Below are 19,483 nucleotides of genomic sequence, written 5' to 3' on the forward strand. Positions count from 1 at the left end.
ACGCACTGACCTTGCCATCTGGCCCCACCTCAGTCCTGGAAACCCCTTGGGAGGCCCCAGCTGGGTCATCCTTTCTGCTTCCTGTGGCCTCGGGTGACTCCACCCCCACCCTACCTGGGGCCAGGGCTCCTCACCACAGAGCTGTATGTGTGGCCATCTGATCCGCAGACAGAGGCAAGCTGGGCCATGTGGCAGGGCTTGCAGATGGAGTCTTTGTTTCCATGGAGTTTCACGGTCGGCTGCTTGATCCTACAGGAGAGGGTGGGGAGCACACCAGGGTGGAGGTGACAATGAGGAAGGAGCAGGGGAAGGAGGGCTGAGGAGACCTGTTCTAACAGGAAGGCAGCAGCAACCTCCAGCAGATCAGCCCCTTCCTGCCCCTGCCCACCCTCCCCACACTGCTGCCAGACCTTCCTCCAGCTCAGAGGGTTGAACCAACTGGGCAAGGCATAAATTCCCCCAGCTTCGCTTCTTCCAGGCTTCACTGAGTCCCATGGGGCCTTCAGGTAGCAACTCCAGGTCTGACAGCCAGAGGTAAAAGGGAGTCACACTTCACTTAAGGGGTCAGACCAAATCTGAGGTTGCAAACTGATGACCTATGGGCCATATTTGGCCACCAAGGGTTTTTTTTTTTTTTTTTAAATTGAGTTATTTATGCACTAACATTTACCAAATGGGAGAGTTCACATAAATACCTGGATTCTTGGCCTTTCTTTGAAAAATGGAAGACATGGGAGTCCTGGACCTGCATTCCCACATAATGGGCCAGGGCCAAGAAGGAGCTGCCAGGCCTGTGCTCCACAGAGCGGCCGGTGAAAAAACCGCTCTTCATGCATTACATTACCGGCCACGCCCCTGCAGCCTTCTAAGACTGCAACTCCATCTTTCATCTTCTGTGATTCAGGAGAGAAGGGAGGGAACTGGAACCTTTTCCAGGGTCTTGAAGCCAGACAAAGCCTTGTCCTTGGGCTGGAGCTAAGACTTCCTTTTTTTTTTTTTTTTTTTTCGAGATGGAGTCTCACTCTGTCACCCAGGCTGGAGTGCAGTGGCGTGATCTTGGATCGCTGCAACCTCAGCCTCCCAGGTTCAAGCAATTCTCCTGTCTCAGCCTCCCAAGTAGCTGGGACTATAGGCACAAGCGACCATGCCTGGCTAATTTTGTATTTTTAGTAGAGGCAGGAGTTCATCATATTGGTCAGGCTGGTCTCGAACTCCTGACCTTAGGTGATCCACCCACCTTGGTTTCCCAAAGTGTTGGGATTACAGGCGTGAGTCACCACACCCAGCTGGAGCTAAGGTTTCCTTAAATGTCCCTCACTCCTTTCTCCTCAGCAAGCTACAACCTCTCACAAGCTACCACCTTAAATATTTCATGAAGTCACTGCATGTCAAAGCTGAAAGGAACCTCAAATTATCTAGTCTAACTTATTTGTCTTAGAGATACTACATCAAGGCCCAAAAAGGAGATGTGACTTTCCCTGGATCCCACAGTGTTTGGTAATTGTTCTTATATGGTGTGGCTTTCTCCTCACTCATCTCTTGAATGATTTACTTTAGGTGAAGGCAGCCGCCATGTTGTAAGGACACTCAAGCATCCCTATGGAGGGGTCCACATGACCAGGAACTGAGGCCTCCAACCAAGAGCATAAGAGTGAGCTTGGGACCATCCTGGCTAACCCGGTGAAACCCCGTCTCTAGTAAAAAAATACAAAAAAATAGCCGGGCGAGGTGGCGAGCGTCTGTAGTCCCAGCTACTCGGGAGGCTGAGGCAAGAGAATGGCGTAAACCCGGGAGGCGGAGCTTGCAGTGAGCCGAGATCCGGCCACTGCACTCCAGGCTGGGCGACAGAGCAAGACTCCGTCTCAAAAAAAAAAAAAAAAAAAAAAGAGTGAGCTTGGAAGTGGATCCTCCAGCCCCTGACAAGCTTTCAGATGAAACAGCCCCAGCCAGCACCTTGATTATAACCTCAAGACAGACCCTGAGCCAGAACCATCTAAGAGAACAACTTCTGGATTCCAACCCTCAGAAATGATGTGAGATAATACATATTTGCTGTTTTAAGCACTAAGTTTTATAATTTATTTCACAGCAGTAGATGGCTAATTCATAAGGAGAGGGTCAGTTGAGCCCTTGCTCTTTGAACACACCCCCTCCAGGGCTCCCACCTCCCCAAACCCCTCACCTGTGCTCCAGCTTCTTGCGACTGATGCACATAGCCCGCTGGTAGCCCTGGGCGATGCACACTTTGTGGCGGCTGCACTTCACCTTCTGGCAGGGGTCCTTGGTGGTGTCCAGGGCTACAGGGGCACAGAGTCAGGACACAGGTCACCTGGGAGAACCCAAGAACCTCCAGCCCCGCTTCTGAGCTGGGAGCCCTCTCCCTCCAGCAGCCCTTGATAACCAGAGCTCCTGAGCTCAGGAGTCCCACCCCTAACAGGGCCTGGCTGCTCAAGGAGCCTCCAAGCGGGGTCAGGGCTTGCCCTCTGGTCTCAAGTCTTCACACTTGTCAGTCACCTTCCCCCACCGGGAGAGTCATGTTACCTTCATCTCCTTGCTGATTGTCCTCCCAGCTCTTGATGTAGTCGTCCTAGAGGACAGAGAGGGACAAGGGAGAAGGGAAGGGCTAAGATCCATATCCCAGAGGTTCAACTGCGGGGCCAAGGAGAGGCCGGGCCAGCAATGCCATGTGCCAATGGCCGTCATCCTGGTGGCTGACTCCTGTCCACCCAGGCCCTGCCAGCTGCCTTCCCCACACCTCTATCCCTGTAAACCCATGTCTAGAATCCTTTCCAGCCTCTCCCGTGAGCTCCTTATTGCCCCCGCGCCACACTGGAGGCTGGCAGGGAAGGCAAGTCAGAGTGAGGGTGTGGAGGGACAGGAGGGGAGGGGATGTGCTCTGCAGAGACCACACAGACTGGGCCCCCGGCAGTACTCACCTCCACTTCCTGGAGATCAGGGAACAGCCGCAAGCCATGGAAAACGGAGCAGGAGGAGAAAGGGAGAAAGATGGGGATATCAGTGTGAGGCCATCTGGTGTTTCTGGGGTCCCCTGCCTCGTCATGTGGCCATGGGTGCTGAGCAATGGCCTTTGATGGCTGTGTTCCTCTGACCCCCAGGAACCCCAATAGGAGGCCAGTATTCTTACGTGTTCACCACAGAGCTTAAGACTGACCTTAGGAGAAGAAGAGGCTTTTTCTTTGAGAGGGTGGGGCACCCCCACTCCATTCCCAGCCCCACCACCAGGACAGATGTCCGAGGGGCCCACACTGCACGGGAACAGAGCTTCTCATGCCTGTGCCCTGGGTGTCCCAGAAACTGCCTGAGAAACGGTGCACTGTCTGTCTCCTGCCAAGGCCCCTTCCTTGTCAGTCCGCTCTCCTGACCTCTGCCCACCATGTGAGTGAGGCGGGAGGAAGGCCCTCTCATCCAGGCTGCAAAGGGATGCTTTTTGCTCAAGGTCTCACTTCTCTACAGAGCTCAGCTGGTGCACGGAGTGAGTGGGGAGGCCATGCCTGTGATGAGGCTTCCCCAGTTATCACAGGTCAGCTTCAAATCCTCAGAGGCAGAGGACCCAGAAAGGGTCCTACGAGGTCACCTGGTCCAGCCCCCTCTTTGTGCAGGAGAAAGCCCAGAGACAGGAGATGACCTGACCCAGGTCCTCCTGTCACAGAACCCAGGTGTCCCGACACCCAGCACAGGCCACTCTTCTTGCTACAACACACTCTCTGAGGCCTAAGACACAAGGGAGACCTTCTCACCCTGCTCGGCTGCAGGGGCCTCTCAGGCCATGGACCACAGAGTGGCCAGAGGCAGAGCACCTCCCACCCAACCCAGCTCCCTGGTAAGAACACCCAACTTATCTGGCTTCCTCCCTTTCCCCTACAGGGCAGAGACAGTTGCTAAAAAACACCAAACAGTCCCAGGGCACTCCTGGTGGAAGCTCTGCCAGGCAGGCAAGGAGGGGGCTTCCCAGGCCTGGAGGCTGGCAGTTACAAGGACCAGCTGCCCACTTCCTCTGCGTGGGGCTCCAGGAGGGGCTCTGGGAGCTGGGGGGGAGAAGGGCATGAGAAGTCATGCGCAGCTGCCCCCTTCATCCTGAGTTCTGCCCTAGCCCAAAGGAACGGAGATGTGCAGGGGTGAGCAGAGCTGTCAGGTCTAGGGGAAAAGCGCACGGGGCCATGGCACCAAAGGGCACCCACATGCATGCAGCAGTGGGCACACAGAACCGTGCCTAAAGGGCTTTGAAATCCCAAGGCCTTCAGGCTTCTGAAGCCTCCCCTGGAAGCTGGCAAGCATCAGAGCAGGCAGGGTGAGGCCTCCTGGACAAAGGCCAGAAGGGGCCAGACCCGAGCAAGCAGTTGGCATTACCACCAAGAAAGACGCGGTGTGCACAGGCATAGACCCGAGTGCATGCTTCTGTGCATGTGTGCATTTATGCAGACCCAGGTGCACTCATGCACACTCACAGGTCTGTACTATGTAGCGTGTGTGTGCAGGTGCGTTTGTGTGTATGCACATCCTCATTTATGCACAGGTGGACATATGCACACACGTGTTTAGCTACAGTAGGAAAACAAGGACACTAACAAGGACACTGTTCACCCAGTGCCAGATGGTTTTTATCCAGAAACGAGGTGACAAGACCCACTCTGTGAGCAGCCTCCAGTTTCGCACTCGAGGCTCTCCCTCAGGCTGGCCTTCCTGCCTCTTCCGCAGTGCGAGAGGGAGGCAGCAGGAGACGGGAAGGAGGGAGAGGGTGGGAGGACCACAAACTGCTCCCGTGAGGGCCCAGGCCGGCTCTCTCCCTCTCTCTCCTTCTTTCTCTTGCTTTCACCTGCGTCCCCGTGTGTTCCTGTGTCCCTTTCTCCTCTGTCTCTCTCACTGAGCCTCTTCCCCACCCCTCTGCTCGGCCCACACCTGGCCCACACATACCTGTCCCAGCAGCCAAGAGTCCCACAGCCCCTGGGCCCAGGAGCAGACAGAGGATGGCTGCAGGGGTGCTTCCTGGGAGCCTGCGGGGCACCTGGCGTCACACCCACCCCATCCCTGGGGCTTGACCTGAGCACTCCTGAGCCCCTAGGCAAGCTTCCGCGGAGGTACCACTTCCCTCATTTGCTAAAACCAACAAAGCCTTCTCCAGGAGCTCCTCGGGGTGCAGGGGTCCTCTGCTGGGGGTCCACCCCACAGAAGATGGAGGGAGGCCAAGAGAGGTGCAGCTGCTGAGGCCATGATGACAAGGGTTGGGGCAAAAGTAGCAACTGGTCTCCATCAGCTGGGGTCTTCCCATCTGTACCCATCATCCCCTGGGGCAAGGGTGGGGACAAGACTGTGCAGGTGACAGGAAATGGCTGGGTGCTGGGAGGGAGGTATGAGCCCTCAACCATACCTGCCCTCAACCAACAAGATCTGTGTGCCCATAACCCACCTGCCCAGAGTGGGAGTACGGAAGGCACCTCCAGCCCCTGGGCGTCATCTGAGGCCCCTGATACTTCCATCCTCTGGCCCAACCCTGCTGCCTTAACCTCCAGCCAGGCTGTGAGTGGAATCTTTGGGACTCAGTACACAGTGGATTCTCTTTTTTTTTTTTTTTTTTTTGAGACGGAGTCTCGCTCTGTCGCCCAGGCTGGAGTGCAGTGGCGCGATCTCGGCTCACTGCAAGCTCCGCCTCCCGGGTTCACGCCATTCTCCTGCCTCAGCCTCCCGAGTAGCTGGGACTACAGGCGCCCACAACCGCGCCCGGCTAATTTTTTGTATTTTTAGTAGAGAGGGGGTTTCACCGTGGTCTCGATCTCCTGACCTTGTGATCCGCCCGCCTCGGCCTCCCAAAGTGCTGGGATTACAGGCGTGAGCCACCGCGCCCGGCCACAGTGGATTCTCAAAGATCAAGACCAAGAATTTCTGATTAGAAATTTGGGGGAAAGTGGGGATGGGGTGGGAGTTCTAAGAAAGGGACTTCCCCAGCAGCTCCACCATCCCCTATTCCCCTCCTGACTCAGTTGGCAGGGAGGCAGCCCCTTCTGTGCAAAGCACTGCCCCAGGTTCCAGCCTTGGCTTTTTGCCTCTGCTGTGGCCAGGCTGGGTGGGAGGGATGGAGGGCCCCAGTGGATCTGGATTCCAGGACCCTCACTCCCAGGAGAGCAAAGACAGCCAGCCAGAGAGGGACGAGGAGAGCAGGGCCCTGGGGTTCTGCAGATCCCCAGGCTTCCCCTGACCAGTGCACCTTGGGCAAGCACCCGACCTCAAGGGGCTCAGTGCCTCACGGCACTACTCAGAGATTAAAGCAGATGGCACCTGTGGGGTGCCTGGGATCCAAGAAGCACTTAACAAATCAAAGCCGAACAGGCCCCGGACTGCGGGTGGGGAAATGGGGGACAGAGATGCCACATGAGGAACCCCGTAAAAGTGGAGAGGGAGAGGCCACCACGGGGACAGCAGAGACCATAGGCGGTGTGAGGAGAGTCCCCTAGGTGGTCTTGCAGGGAGGAAGGATGAGGAAGTCCTGTGGGCAACTTGGGAGTGGCCACTCTGAGGGCAAAACCCAGGGACACACTGAGGGCCCCTGAGGCCAGGTGTGGGCTGGTGCCACCTTTAAGCTGATAAGAAGGTGTTTGTTGGCAAGTGCGAATAATGCCTTTCAGTGCAGCGTTGGGTGTCTATTTCTGGCACCCCAGTGGGCTCATTAGCAGTTGTGAGAAATAGTCTCATCAGGGCACCCGGGGCTTCTCAGGAAACAGAGGCCCCGTTCCACACCTGAGAGTGCTGGCAGGTGGCTCTGCTGCCAACCTCACCTGGAAAATGGGGATTTGGAAGAGCCCATGGCTTGTATTGCATGGTGCTTAGATATGCTTATCTATCTACCTATCTATATGAGTAAAGCTTTTAATTTAAAAACATTTTTTTTTAATAGAGATGGGGGTCTTGCCATGTTGCCCAGGCTGGTCTTGAACTCCTGGGCTCAGGCAATCCTCCTGCCTTAGCCTCCCACAGTGCTGAGATTACAGGCGTGAACCACTGTGCCCAGCCTGCATGGTGCTTTTAGAGTAAGTTCTCTCCAGGAATTTGGATGGGTCTGCCTTTTGTCTTCACAGTCCTATGAAGTAGTCAGAGCCAACAGGATCAACACCAGAAGAAAGGAGAAAATGAAGGTTCAGAGAGGAACAGCAACTGGCCAGAGATTGCAAGACAAAAGAGGAACTGAGCCAGGGTTCCCCATCCCCTACTCCCACCCCATAAGTTAGAGTATCTCTCCTTGAGAGAAGACCAGTGTCTGCACTGAGGAGGAGGAGGTAGAGAGAGGACATAGAAGGGGCATTGGACCAGGAGTCCACTTTCAGCCTGGCCCACGGCGTGTCCTCAAACAAGTCACTTCCTTACTGTGCCATGAGGACCTCAGTGGTGACTGTGCCTTAGAATCAGCCGAGGAGCTCTTTATTTTTATTTATTTATTGAGACAGGGTCTTGCTCTGTCACCCAGGCAGGAGTACAGTGGCACGATCATAGCTCACTGTAGCCTCAAACTCCCAGGCTCAAGCGATCCTCCTGCCTTGCAAGTACCTGGGACCACGGGCATGTGCCACCATGCCTGTCTAACTTTTGGTGTGGTTTTTTTCATAGAGATAGGGTCTTGATATGCTGCCCAGGCTGATCTCCAACTCCTGGGCTCAAGTGATCCTCCTGCCTCAGCCCCCCAAAGCACTGGGGTTACAGGCATGAGCCACCGTGCCCTTCCCCGAGGAGCTTTTTAAATCTTCCAGCACCCACGTGCTACCTGAGACTTCTGGAATCCCATGGGCAAGACCCAGCTTGGGCCAGGCTTCTGCGCTGGCTCTAGGCAGGCAGCTTAGAGACCACTGAGCCAGCCATGAGGCCTCAGGTCCCTCCCGCTCTGTGCTTATGTCTAACACTTTGCTGATGTTCTTGGGTGTCTTCACCCCAAACACAGGGCCTCTGGGATGAAAAAGAGCAGCCGTTCTTCCTCCCTCCGAGGGTGCCTCACACAAAGCAATACAAGGTGTGCTGAGGAACAGGCTGGTCCCGGGAGAACCCAGGCTCCTGCTTCCCATTCCAGGCCTGTTCCCGCAGCGGGCTCACAGTGCCACCCTTGCCAACCCAAAGACTGTCCTGCCCCTTCCCCTCCCAAATCCCTCTTGCCTGCCCTCCCTGCCCTCCACCCACTGGCCTGGACCACCCCAACCCGAACAACTGCAGCGCCTCCTGAGGGTCTCCCTCCTCCCACCATCTTCCACATGGCTGTGGCCACCCAGATCCTTCCAGAACACAATTCTGACCCGGTCTCTCCCTCCTTGAAACTGAATATACAGTTTGATCTCATTTGGGGAAAAAGAAAGTGAGTAGGTGAAAAGGATTTACACCAAAATGGTAATAGTCATTTCCTCTGCTGGGTAGGAATACAGAGAATTCTGACATCTTTCCGCTTTTCCCCAACTTTCCCCAAAATTTCTGCAATGAACATATATTACTTTGTAATAAAGGGAAAAAACATAATCATAATCATAATAAATATAAATAATAAAATAAAATAAATTCTAAAAATAATAAAAAATATCATAAGTATTATATTTTGAAAGCCCTTCACGGGTTCCCTGTCACCTACAGAAGAAATTCCATCTTCTCTTGATCTCTCCCTGGCTACCCCGGCTCCAGGTCCCTCCTGCAAGGTTCCAGCATGGCCAGCACAGCCTTCGCCATCTGGAATGCCAGTTCACGTCAGCCCCAGAATTTCTACTCATCTCCCAAAACCCAGCTCGGCCATCATCTTCCCGAGCCCCACTCCTTATCCTTCAGGCCAGCTGCACCTCACAGAAGTCTACCATTGCTCCAGTGACACCAGGCAATGTCGCCTCCGCCTCACTCTGCCCTAGTTAGATGGCCAGTTCCTTGGATGCCCTCCTTGAGGGCAGAGATCATGTAAATTTCTTCTCTCTATGCCCAGCATCTAGTAATACACACTCCTAACACTGGCTGACATCTTTACAGCAATTACCACTTGGCAAGCATTATGCTAAACATTTTACATTCATTGGCTTGTTTCCTCTTCACAACAACTCTAAGAAACATTACTATTATTATCTCCATGTCTCAGATGATAAAATTGAGGCTCAGAGAGGTTAAGTGACTTATGCAGGGTCACACAGCAATTGCAAAGGAGAAGAGTGCTGCACCCAGAACTGTGATTCCAGAATCCATGCCTCTAACCAGTACTCCATGAATGTTAGCTGATGAAAAAAGTCCCAGGCCAGGGGCGGGTCCCAGGAGGCCCAATCCCAGCCCACAGGTGGTTTCTCCTACCACACCAACTCAGCTTCAAGCCCTAGGCAGGGAGTTTTGCAGTTAGGAGGGGAGGGTCTGGCGGTGGAAGAGGAAGACACCTGGGGGCCCCCGTTCTCCAGGCATTTTTCAGAAACCCCTTCACACGACCCCTGGTTTGGCTGGTTTGGAGCTAACCCATCTCCAGCTTTGATCTCTGCAGCTCAGCTCAGTTGCCATGGAGACGGTGCCCACTGCGCCAGGCTGGGGGAGACAGCAGTGAGTGCGCAAGCCTAGTCAGGCTTAGGGGGCACATGCTGGGTGTTTCCAAGTGCTGTTTACTTCCTGTCATTTTAATTAGCACCCAAATCACCCGCTCACTTCACAGCTTGAATTAACCCAATCTCTCCCAGCTTCTCCATCTGGTGGGAAGCTTGGGGCCCAGCAGCGCATCAGCAAAGAAGAGCAGCCCTCCAGACCCTGGCTTATGGGGTCAAGATCCACCTGCTTCTTTGCAGCACAGTGTGACAGGGAGACCTTACCCCCATACCCCTCACCACCAAGGACTCGGGGGGCCTGGGCTCCTGCTTGGTCTTGCCACTGACTGCCAGCAAGTGAGTTGCTTCCCTTGCTGGACTGGCTTCCTTGGCTGCAAAATAAGGAAGACCCCCTTGCCTTCCCCTCTGAGCTACAGAAGAACCTGAGCAATCATGTCTGCAAGGGCACTTTGTGAACTGAAGCTCTGTACTTTCAAAACACACAAGACAGGACACCTGAACCCCGGGTTCTCTGGCACACACCCGGGGAGCGTAGGGGCAGGGCTGGGCAGAGGCTCTGTAGGATCTCAGTGTTACAAGGGGCCTCAATATGGATGTCTGACATTGTCTCCACTTGCCACACAGCCAGAAGCACAGCAAGAGGACGGAAAGAAGACGGTCATCATAAGACTGAATACACTACAACTTCCCTAACCTTGTTACGGCATTTCTTCATTTTTTAATAGACCAAGAATCTCTAAAAATGGAAGTGGGCCAGGCCTGGCTCAGCATCTGAGAGGCCCTGTACCTGCCATTATTTTGACCTCATTCCTCAGGCAAGGGAGCCTGTAACGGAGGCCAGTCCACCGAAGAAGGCCCAGGACTGGAAAGAAGCTGGCCTCTGTGGCCTTCTCCTGCCCTCCCTGGAAACAGCCACAGGGCACAGAGAGAAGGACCCAGAAAAGAGCGAGGCGGGGCCCAGTGGCGACACCTGGGATCCTCCTCTGCTGAGGATTAACACCCCATCACACACCCGGGAGAGGGCACTTGGGGAGGCAGCATCCCTGCGAGGGGGTGGGGGTGGCTGGGCAGGGGGGTGGGGGGCAGAGGGGCCAGGTATAAATACTTGCCCCTCTCTTGGAGGCGGCGGCAGAGGCTGTATTAGGCCTGGATAAACAGAAGGAGACAGGCATCTAGAAGACTCCAGCCTCCCACCTCCTCTGCCCTCAGAGGAATTTCCTTGGAGGGCAAAAATGTGCTTATCATCACTCCCCGCGTGCCAGGAGCCGGGCTGGGCCTGGGCTCAGGTATGCCTGTGCCAACACCCACCTGATGCCCGGGGCCTGACCTCCCTGCTGGTCCAGTGGCATTTTGGTGGTTGCCCTAGTCCTTGGTCCCTGCCCCAATAGTCCATAAAGGGCAGAGAACAGTGGGAGGAGTGAGAGGCCCGGGGCTGTGTTCTGAGCTGCCTCAGGACCCTGGCTTCCCTGCTGGAACATGGGGATGGGGGTCAGAATTCAAGCCCCAGGGAGGTCTGAGGGAGACCCCCAGGGCTGGAGCTGAGCCACAGGCCATGGTGCAGGGGAAGAGCCCCGGGCCGCAAGAGGAGCGGTGTCGCAGGTGCCTGCCCTTTCTCTGGCCCTGTTTCTTTTTTTTTTTTCTGCCCTTTCTCTGGCCCTGTTTCTCTTTTTTTTTTTTTTTTTTTTTTTTGAGACGGAGTCTCGCTCAGTCACCCAGGCTAGAGTGCAGTGGCCGGATCTCGGCTCACTGCAAGCTCCACCTCCCGGGTGTACGCCATTCTCCTGCCTCAGCCTCCTGAGTAGCTGGGACTACAGGCGCCCGCCACCTCGCCCGGCTAGTTTTTTGTATTTTTTAGTAGAGACGGGGTTTCACCATATTAGCCAGGATGGTCTCAATCTCCCGACCTCGTGATCTGCCCGTCTCAGCCTCCCAAAGTGCTGGGATTACAGGCTTGAGCCACCGCGCCCGGCTGGCCCTGTTTCTTTACCTGTGAAATGTGGGGCTCAGTGCTTCTGAGCCTCCAGGATTCTGCTCCCCCAGTTCTTCCAAACTGAGAACTTGGAGATCAGCAGAATAGGAGCCTGAACGATTTCAGACTCTTTGCGTCCTCTGCCCTGTGCCAGGGGACAGGGGGTCAGGGAAGGAGCGAGCTGTTTGCATCCAGGCAGAGGTAAGACACCAGCGGGGTCTGGCTTACCCTTCTGTACAGGGCAGCCTTGACAGATTGGCAGGTGTTAGGGCAGAGAGCAGGAGGGGGCTGCACACCCCGCCCTACAGAAGCTGTTCTCTACCCGAGGGAGCCCTGTCCCCACCATCCACATGTCTGATAGGTGACTGGCACACTCTTTGGGCATAATAAGGTGTGGGAGTGGGGAAGAGGCTCAGAGCACCCTCTCCACAGGATAAAGTGGGAGACTGGCTGCAGCCAGGGACAGGCACAGAGGGCTGAAGGACAGGGAGACCCGGGGACAGTCGTCCTTCATTTATCATTCACTCCCTTATCCCACAAATGAATCACTGAAATTCAGGGTGCTGAGCGTGTTGCTGTGTTTGTCCCAATGTTTTGGGGTTCAGGAAGAGGAAGAGATCTCCCCAAATCACCAGCACAGTCAGACCAGCACCCCAGCCCCTCTTTATTTGAACCCACAGCCCTGCTACTTGGAGAGGAGAGGGAGGGGTGCAGAGAATGTGCTGGATGAGATCCTGTCTGGCTCTAACATGCCACAGTGCACACGTTTACATTGAGCACCTACTGTGTGCCAAACACCCCATGCAATGCTCTGGGGATGGGGTGGTAAGCTACGCGAGGCAGTCTGTTCCCAGACCCTGTCCTCAGGGGATTACGATGGGAGGAATGTGACAAACATACATTACAAATACCAGCAGGAGGACTCGGAAGATACAGCCCGCAGTTTAAGTGATGCTATGAGGTGGCATCTAAACCTGTGCCAAATGAGTTATGGCCAATAAACGCTGCAGGAACCCCAAGGAAGGAGCCACACCTGCAACTGGATGCTGGCCAAGCCCTTGGGCAGTCAGAGGCTGGCACACTTCAAGAGCCACAGCCGGGCCAGGTCTGCACACTGAGGCTGGGCACAGTGGTATCTAAATTCTGTATCCAGGCCTAGGCCTGGGCATACATTTTTCCCATCTGCAAATCTAAGAAGACCCACATTGCTCCTGCAAGGAGACGCAGAGATGGCGTTGTAGACTGCATGTTTGTGTTCCCCCAAACCCAAATGCTGAAATCCTGACCTCCAATGGGAGTTGATTAGGAGGCGGGGTCTTGGGGGGGTGGATTCAGTCTAGGTAAGCCATCAGGGTAGGGCCCTCATCGGGGTCTGTTTAAGAGGCTAGAGGCTGGCATGGTGGCTCATGTCTGTAATCCTAGCACTTTGGAAGGTGGAAGGGGGTGGATTGCTTGAGTCCAGGAGTTCAAGACCAGCCTGGGCAACATGGTGAAACCCCCTATGTACAAAAAATACAAAAATTAGCCAGGCGTGGTGGTGTGTGCCTGTGATCCCAGCTACTTGGGAGGCTGAGGTGGGAGGATCGCTTGAGTCTAGGAGGTGGAGGTTGCAGTGAGCCAGGACTGCATCACTGCACTCCAACCTGGGTGACAGAGTGAGACCCTGTCTCAAAAAAAAAAAAAAAAAAAGGAAGAGGCTACATAGAGCTCATGCTCTCTCTCTCTCTGCCATGTGAGGCTATAATGAGAAAAGTGTAAGCCAGGAAGAGGGCCCTCATCAAACACCAAGTCTGCCAGCATCCTGATCTTAGACTTCCTGGCCTCCAGAAGTGTGAGGATAAAATAAATCTCTGTTGTTTAAGCCACCCCATCTCTGGTATCTTGTTACAGCAGCCCACGCTAACTAGCTAACTAAGAGAGATGATACGTGCGTCCTCAGCCTGGTGCTTGCCCCAAGATGCCATTAGGCCCCATTTCTCAGGTTTCTTGGTCTCCAGCTAATATACCCTCCCCTAATCTGGTCACAGGTACTTTCTCTGGAGAAAAAAGAGAATCTCTTCCTTAAACCCAAAGACTTGCTGCCCAGCCTGTGGCGGTGGTGTGGCAGGATAGGCAGGGTATACCTGTGGGTGGCCAGGCCATTTCCAGGCTCTTCCTGGAGTCACAGCATGCTAAAGCCTCTGTAGATGATTTGGTTTCGCCTCCCCACTAAACCACCAGGAAAATCAAGGCCCATAAAGGTGAAGTGGCTGCCCTAAGGTCACAACTAGTTCTATCCCCTCACTGGGAAGATGAGCAGAGCACTCTCTCTGGCCCTTGGGGCTCAGGGTAGGACAGAGCTCTTCTGTGCTCCAGGTAGCCTTCTGACCTCTTCGAGAAGGGGAGGGGAGGGTGCTGGCTTCCCATCCTCTCAGGTTGCTGCAAGACTGGAGTAGCATACGACAGCCTCTCCAGGCAAAGAGGGCTCTTCTCTCCCTCTCTTCCCAGGCTTGGAGTCTGGCTGGGTGTTCAAGAGCCCATCATTCTGCTGACACTGCTCCAGTTAGAAGCCGGGGTGGAGGGGAGGTCAGGGAAAGGCCCACCCTTCCATTCTCAAACCCCAATTGTTGTTGTTGTTGTTATATGTTTTATTTTGTTTTTAGTCACTTTATCTGGCAGAGGACCCAAACCCCAATTATGAAATCCATCCTGACCCACTTTTGGGTTCTTCTCACACACCCACACTTACCCACAGACATTGGCGCAGCGCATCCCCACACTCACGCTGGTTTAGGTGTGTGGGGTGGGAAGCAGGGAGGGGTGGTCAGGAGGGAGCCCCTTTGTGGCTACTTGCTACTTGCCTTTTTGGTGTTCCTAAACACATGAGACTCATATGTAGCCAGCAGGTAACAATATCCCTGGACCAGACTCCAGGATCATGATGAAGTCCCTGGCATCCAGGAAGTGCTCAGATCTGCAGTGAATGAGTGACAGTGAACGTGCAGTAACGTCTTTCTCACAGGGACAGGCATGGTGTGGGCCAGCCCCAGAAATGAGGACCCATCTGGTGGTTTTTCCATCGGGAAGGAGCATAGTACCTGCCCTGGAAGCCCTCCAGCCCCCTGACAAGGTGCCTTCAGGCTTATGCGTCCCTTTTAGTTTCCTAGTCTGAAACCGAAGCTCAGAGGGGTTATGTGATGTGTCCGGTATCCTGGGGCCAGTCAGTGGCAGAGTCTGAACCTGCACCCAGGCCAGAGCTGTCCCAGCACACTGCACCCCAGCCCCTCCTGGGTGGAGAGCTGCCTCTGGAGTGTTGCTAGGCCTGGGTGGGGAGCAGGCTATGGGAAGGCTGCTGGAGACACTGGGGGCTTTGGCCCACCTTCAGGAGGTGACACTCCTACTCAGGGCATCCTTGAAGACTCAGAGGACACGAGCCAGGGTAGACTTTGTTCTTCAGGATAGACCCTTCCTTCTCACTTTTGCTAAGGGTGAGCCCTAGAATTCCCTGAAAAGCAAAATTAAGTGAGATGACTTGGATTCAAATCTCAGCTCTGCTACTTACTAGCTATTTGACCTTTGGGTAAGTTACTTCTGTGTGCCTCAGTTTCTACAACCATAAAATGGTAGTCTGTAAAGTAACAATAACTATCTCCCAGGTCGTCGACAGGCACAAGAGACCACTCAAATTAAAGTGCTTTCCGTAGGGACTGGCAGACATGAGTGCTCACTGCACCAGAGACTCAACTTATATGAACTGTGCGCCTCCTGGGTGCCAAGCACTGTGCAAGACACTCATAAATATAATGAAAACTTCGTAGAAGTGGAGTACAAAGTAGAGAAGAACCAAGAAGAAAGAGAACAGTCAGTTCTTCATAGCCAAGCTCTGTGGAGCCTGCCCTGAAGAATGCTGTGTAATGGACCTGTCTCCTCCAAGTGTCCATCCCTCTAGGCCCTAGATGCTTTGTTCCAAAGACCTGCATTAAATTCCACCCAGTTGTGCAGGGAGTGAATTGGGAGGTAGGAGCATCGGGCAGCAGGGCTTGGAAAAGCCCAGGACTGCCCAGGGCAGGGCATGGCTAGATCTGTGGGCCAGGGAGCCAGGTGGAGTCCACAACCTCCCTGCTCCTCTGCCAGAATCCCCTCCTCCCTGGCAGTCGGGCACCTAGCATTAGAAGAGATCTAGCCAGGCGCAGGCTGTGAAAGCCCTGAGCCCACTGGAGGGGAGGATTACTCAACTGGTAAATCCTGCCTTCCCTATAATCCTGGTGCTCAGAGAAAGATGCTAAGCTGCGCTCCCTCTCAACCAGCTCTGGCCAATTCCAAAGTGGAGCAACTCCTCAAGTTTTCTTGCTCTTCTTTATTCTCCTGACCCTTTCAACATGATTCCCTCAACTTCCCCCTTCAGTTCTGTCCACATCATTTAATGAGGCATTTCCCTCCCAATCCTGTTGCCTGAGAGTATCCCACTCCTCCTGCTTGCCTCCACCCTACTAGGGCAAATGAGGGGCCCTGTACCATTATGGGGTTATGAACAAAGTCCCAGTTCAACCTTGCAACCCCTTAAGGGGTTCAAATGAAATTCCCATCTCTCCTTTGAGGAACCAAGGAGCATATTTTCCAAAGAGCTGGCCTAATGGAAATATAAAGCCCATTGCTACTGGGCCCAGTTAGAGTGCCTTCAGCCCTTAGGCAGGAAGTAGGGCTTCTTCTGGCAGAAGAGGAATACGTTTCTAGTGCTGGTGGGGACCCTGTATACTGTCTGTGCACTGCACAACTTCAGGGGGCGACATTTCTATTGTGACACCCCTAGAGTTATGCAATGCAGTGGCTCTGAGCTAGCAGCCTCCTTCCTGCCTTTCTGCAGAGGCTGTCAACAGATCCCCAGGGCCAGGCCCTCCTGCCCAGCCTTCTTTGTCCTACTTCTCTCCCTGACCCTGTCCTCCTGCAGCCAGGACTACCTTCAATGGGGTTTTAGAGGACATCTGCCCTACAAAAGCCTGAGGCTACCAAAATCAACACACGCCTAAAGCTTTCCCATAAATCTTATATGTGCAAGTCCTGAAGACTTTCAAATCTAGTGCCCTTCTTCTGATGAGCATGGGAGGAAGGGGGAAGTGGTTGGCACCAATACAGGGAGACAGGTGGGCAGCCCAGTGCCATGGGGTCAAGCAGTAAGTCATTTATTCTCACCCACTGAGCTGGCTATTAGAAGCAGGTGGAAGAAGGGAGGTGGGGAGGAATCTTTTATTTTAAACCTTTCCTATTCTGATTAAGCATCGCTTTTCCCTCTGACCTTCACTGGTCTCATTTTGGCAGATCAAACAGCCAGTGAGTCGGAGGGAGGCCCAGGCCAGTGACACATGGATTCCGGATGGGCCGGCCTGCTGCCACCCCCTCGCTGCTGCGGCCGGGCTGCTGCCCAGGAGGCGGCAGGAGACTGCGGCTCATCTGCGCCGGGCCTGCAGGTGCCTCGGGAAGGCCTCGCGGGGCTCAAGGCTCCTGCGGCTGGACAGGTCGCAAGTGGGGAGAAGGCGGAGATCAGCAGCCCATCGGGGGCCCGGCCACTCAGCCTGGAGACCTGGCTACCCGTGGTTCCTGCTGTCCTCTGTGAATTACAACCTGCCAGTTTGACTTTGGGGAGAAACAGTCACTTGTCTGACGGTAACAAAAAGATCCAAATCTCTGCCTCTTCCCATTACTTGACTGGACAGCCTATGAAGCAAGTGTATTTTAAACAAATTTCCAAGGAACTTGTGGATGCACACAGTTTAAGAGAAAACCGGAGAGGTCATGGTGTGGCCTGCGTTGTACTGGGTGGGTCGGACGAGGGAATCTAGGGAAGCAGGAGTAAGGACCGGGGTCCTAGAAGAGGTTTTCTGGGGTCAGGGTGATGGTGAGCACCAGGTCGCCAGGAGCAGCCGGCGTCGCCTCTGGCGCATCCGGGCCCATCTCCCACAGCACCCCCAACGATCTCGGGGTCCAGCCACACCCTCCGCCCGCCCTGCCTCACCCCTGCTTCCCCAGCCCACAACCCGGCCCGGCCCGGAGGAAGGAGCTGGCCCGCCAGGCCGCCGCCTGCGACTTCCCCTCCGATCCACAGGTGCCGGTAAACAAAAGTGCCGCAGCCGCCCCCCCGCCCCCACCCCGCGGAGTTCGGCCCAAGGTTACGCAGGGGTTCGGGCGGCGCCCGCCGGGGGCCCCCAGACCCAGCTTCTGGGCTCTCCCGGGCTTCTCAAGCCCACCGAGTCGGGAGCCTTCCTGCGGCTCCGAGCTGCTCCCCTCGCTCCGAGCTGGGTTCCCCCCTGAAAGATTGGTCCAGGAAAACCCTCCTGGGTCCTCGCGCGCCCTTCTGCACGGGAACCCCAGCCCACCCCCGTACAGACACGCCTTCCACCATCTCGCCTAGGAAAGCTGCTGGGACCCCAGACCCAGAGCCCCGGCCACACTCCCGTCCCCTGCTGCCCCCTCCCGCAAAGCCCACGGTGGGAACAGAGGGCACCGCGCGAGCCGATGCCACCCTCACTGCCGGCCCCACCCAGACCTGCCGGTGCTGCAGTGCCCCGTATGTGCAGCCTGCAGCATCCCCGTGGCTGGGACAGGCCCGGGGGCGGCTCGCACAACGCAGCGGGGGAGCGGGTCGGGGTCCAGCAGCAGCCAGAGCCCGGGTTCCCCCGGCCCCGCACCCCTTCCCGCTCCCGGCCCGCAGGGGCGACCCGGGAGAGTGCGCCCCCGGAGTGTCGGGCGGGTGTGGGGCTGAGGGTCCCGGGGCTGGGGGGGTCCCAGGGCCGCCGGCCAGGGCCACAGGGACAGGGGAGGGGCGCCAGGCTGTGACCCCCCATACTGTTTACTCTCCGTGTAATTAGCCGGCCGGGCTGCGGAGCCTTGGGCTGCGACGTGCGGCGGCCACTCCCGCAGATCCTGGAGCTCACTCCCCTAACCTGCAACCCTGGGCCTCTGCCCGGGCGGCCCTGCGGACTCACGTCTCGGAAGCGGTTCCAGTGCTTGATCTTGCCGCTGTACTGCGAGATGGACGACAGCCATTGCTCGTCCTCCATGAAATTGCCGGGGGTCTCGCCCTCCTTGAGACCCTTGGCGTCACCTTCGGCCAGCGCTGCCGCGGTCAGGAGCAGCAACGGCAGCACCAGTCGCCCGCAGCCCGGGGCGCGCATCGTGGTCCGGGTTCTACCTGGGGGTCTTGACTTCTGCAGTATTTTAATGTCCTTCCTCCCACCCCGCTGCTGGTGAAGAGCACGCGGCTGTCCTCAGCCCTCCTCCCGCGGTCTGCGTCCGGTGACTGGCGGAGAGTGGGTCGCGGCTGAAATGTGACCTGGTTAGGAGATGCACTTGTCTGAAAAAGCCCAGCACTGGACGCGGAGAGGAAGACAGAATCAGAGAGGCTGCGCCAGCAGGGGCTGTAACTGTAGCATCAGCATCACGTTTGACATCATCATACCTGGTTAAAAAAAAAAAAAAAAAAAGGAGTGGGTAGATTTCAAAGCGAAGCGCTCTCTGGATGAGAGCGCCAAACGCCAGCCAGCCGCAGCGGGGCCCAGCCCAGCCTGGCACACAGGGAGTTGCAGACCAAGAAATCAGAATCCCGAAATGTCCCTGAGCTCCCTCCAAGGATGGAGAGCAAGAAGGGCCCCAGGATCTCCCCGGGGAAGATGGGATGGGGGAAAGGGCGCAAAACTCTCCGGTTACAAAGCCAGCCAGGCTCAGGTGTCAGAAAGGGAATTTGGCCAGACACCGTTTTTCTCCCCTTGCCTCCCACCCGCAGGGGCCTGCGCCACAACCCTGACAGCTGGCTTCCTGGAGTTATGGCTCTACCGTAATGGGTGGCTTCGTTAAAACAAAAGCCATATAACAACTGGCTGCTCAGAACCATTGCTCCCCAGTGGCACCGCGTTGCGCGAGGCAAGGCCTGAGCACTGAGTGGCTGGTGAAACAGAGGCAGATGTCCTCCTTCCCAAGCAGCTGTTTAGGGGCTGTC

The 19,483-nt window shown here is 55.6% G+C and overlaps 1 protein-coding gene across 1 annotated transcript in view; it reads right to left on the reverse strand.

The window, feature by feature from the left end:
- The window catches only part of LOC105466049 (SPARC (osteonectin), cwcv and kazal like domains proteoglycan 2), a 29,409-nt gene extending 10,467 nt beyond the window's left edge, over positions 1-18,942 (reverse strand). Inside the window, exons 1-5 of the mRNA XM_011714886.2 lie at positions 18,474-18,942; positions 2,937-2,945; positions 2,542-2,587; positions 2,183-2,297; positions 135-249 (exon numbers count right to left, since the gene is read on the reverse strand). Of these exons, the coding sequence (XP_011713188.1) occupies positions 135-249; positions 2,183-2,297; positions 2,542-2,587; positions 2,937-2,945; positions 18,474-18,662 (474 nt within the window). The 5' untranslated portion in view covers positions 18,663-18,942. The remainder of the gene's footprint in view (positions 1-134; positions 250-2,182; positions 2,298-2,541; positions 2,588-2,936; positions 2,946-18,473) is intronic.
- Positions 18,943-19,483: the final 541 nt, after the last annotated feature.

The sequence above is a fragment of the Macaca nemestrina genome, chromosome 9, assembly GCF_043159975.1.
Source record: "Macaca nemestrina isolate mMacNem1 chromosome 9, mMacNem.hap1, whole genome shotgun sequence".
Classification (NCBI taxonomy): domain Eukaryota; kingdom Metazoa; phylum Chordata; class Mammalia; order Primates; family Cercopithecidae; genus Macaca; species Macaca nemestrina.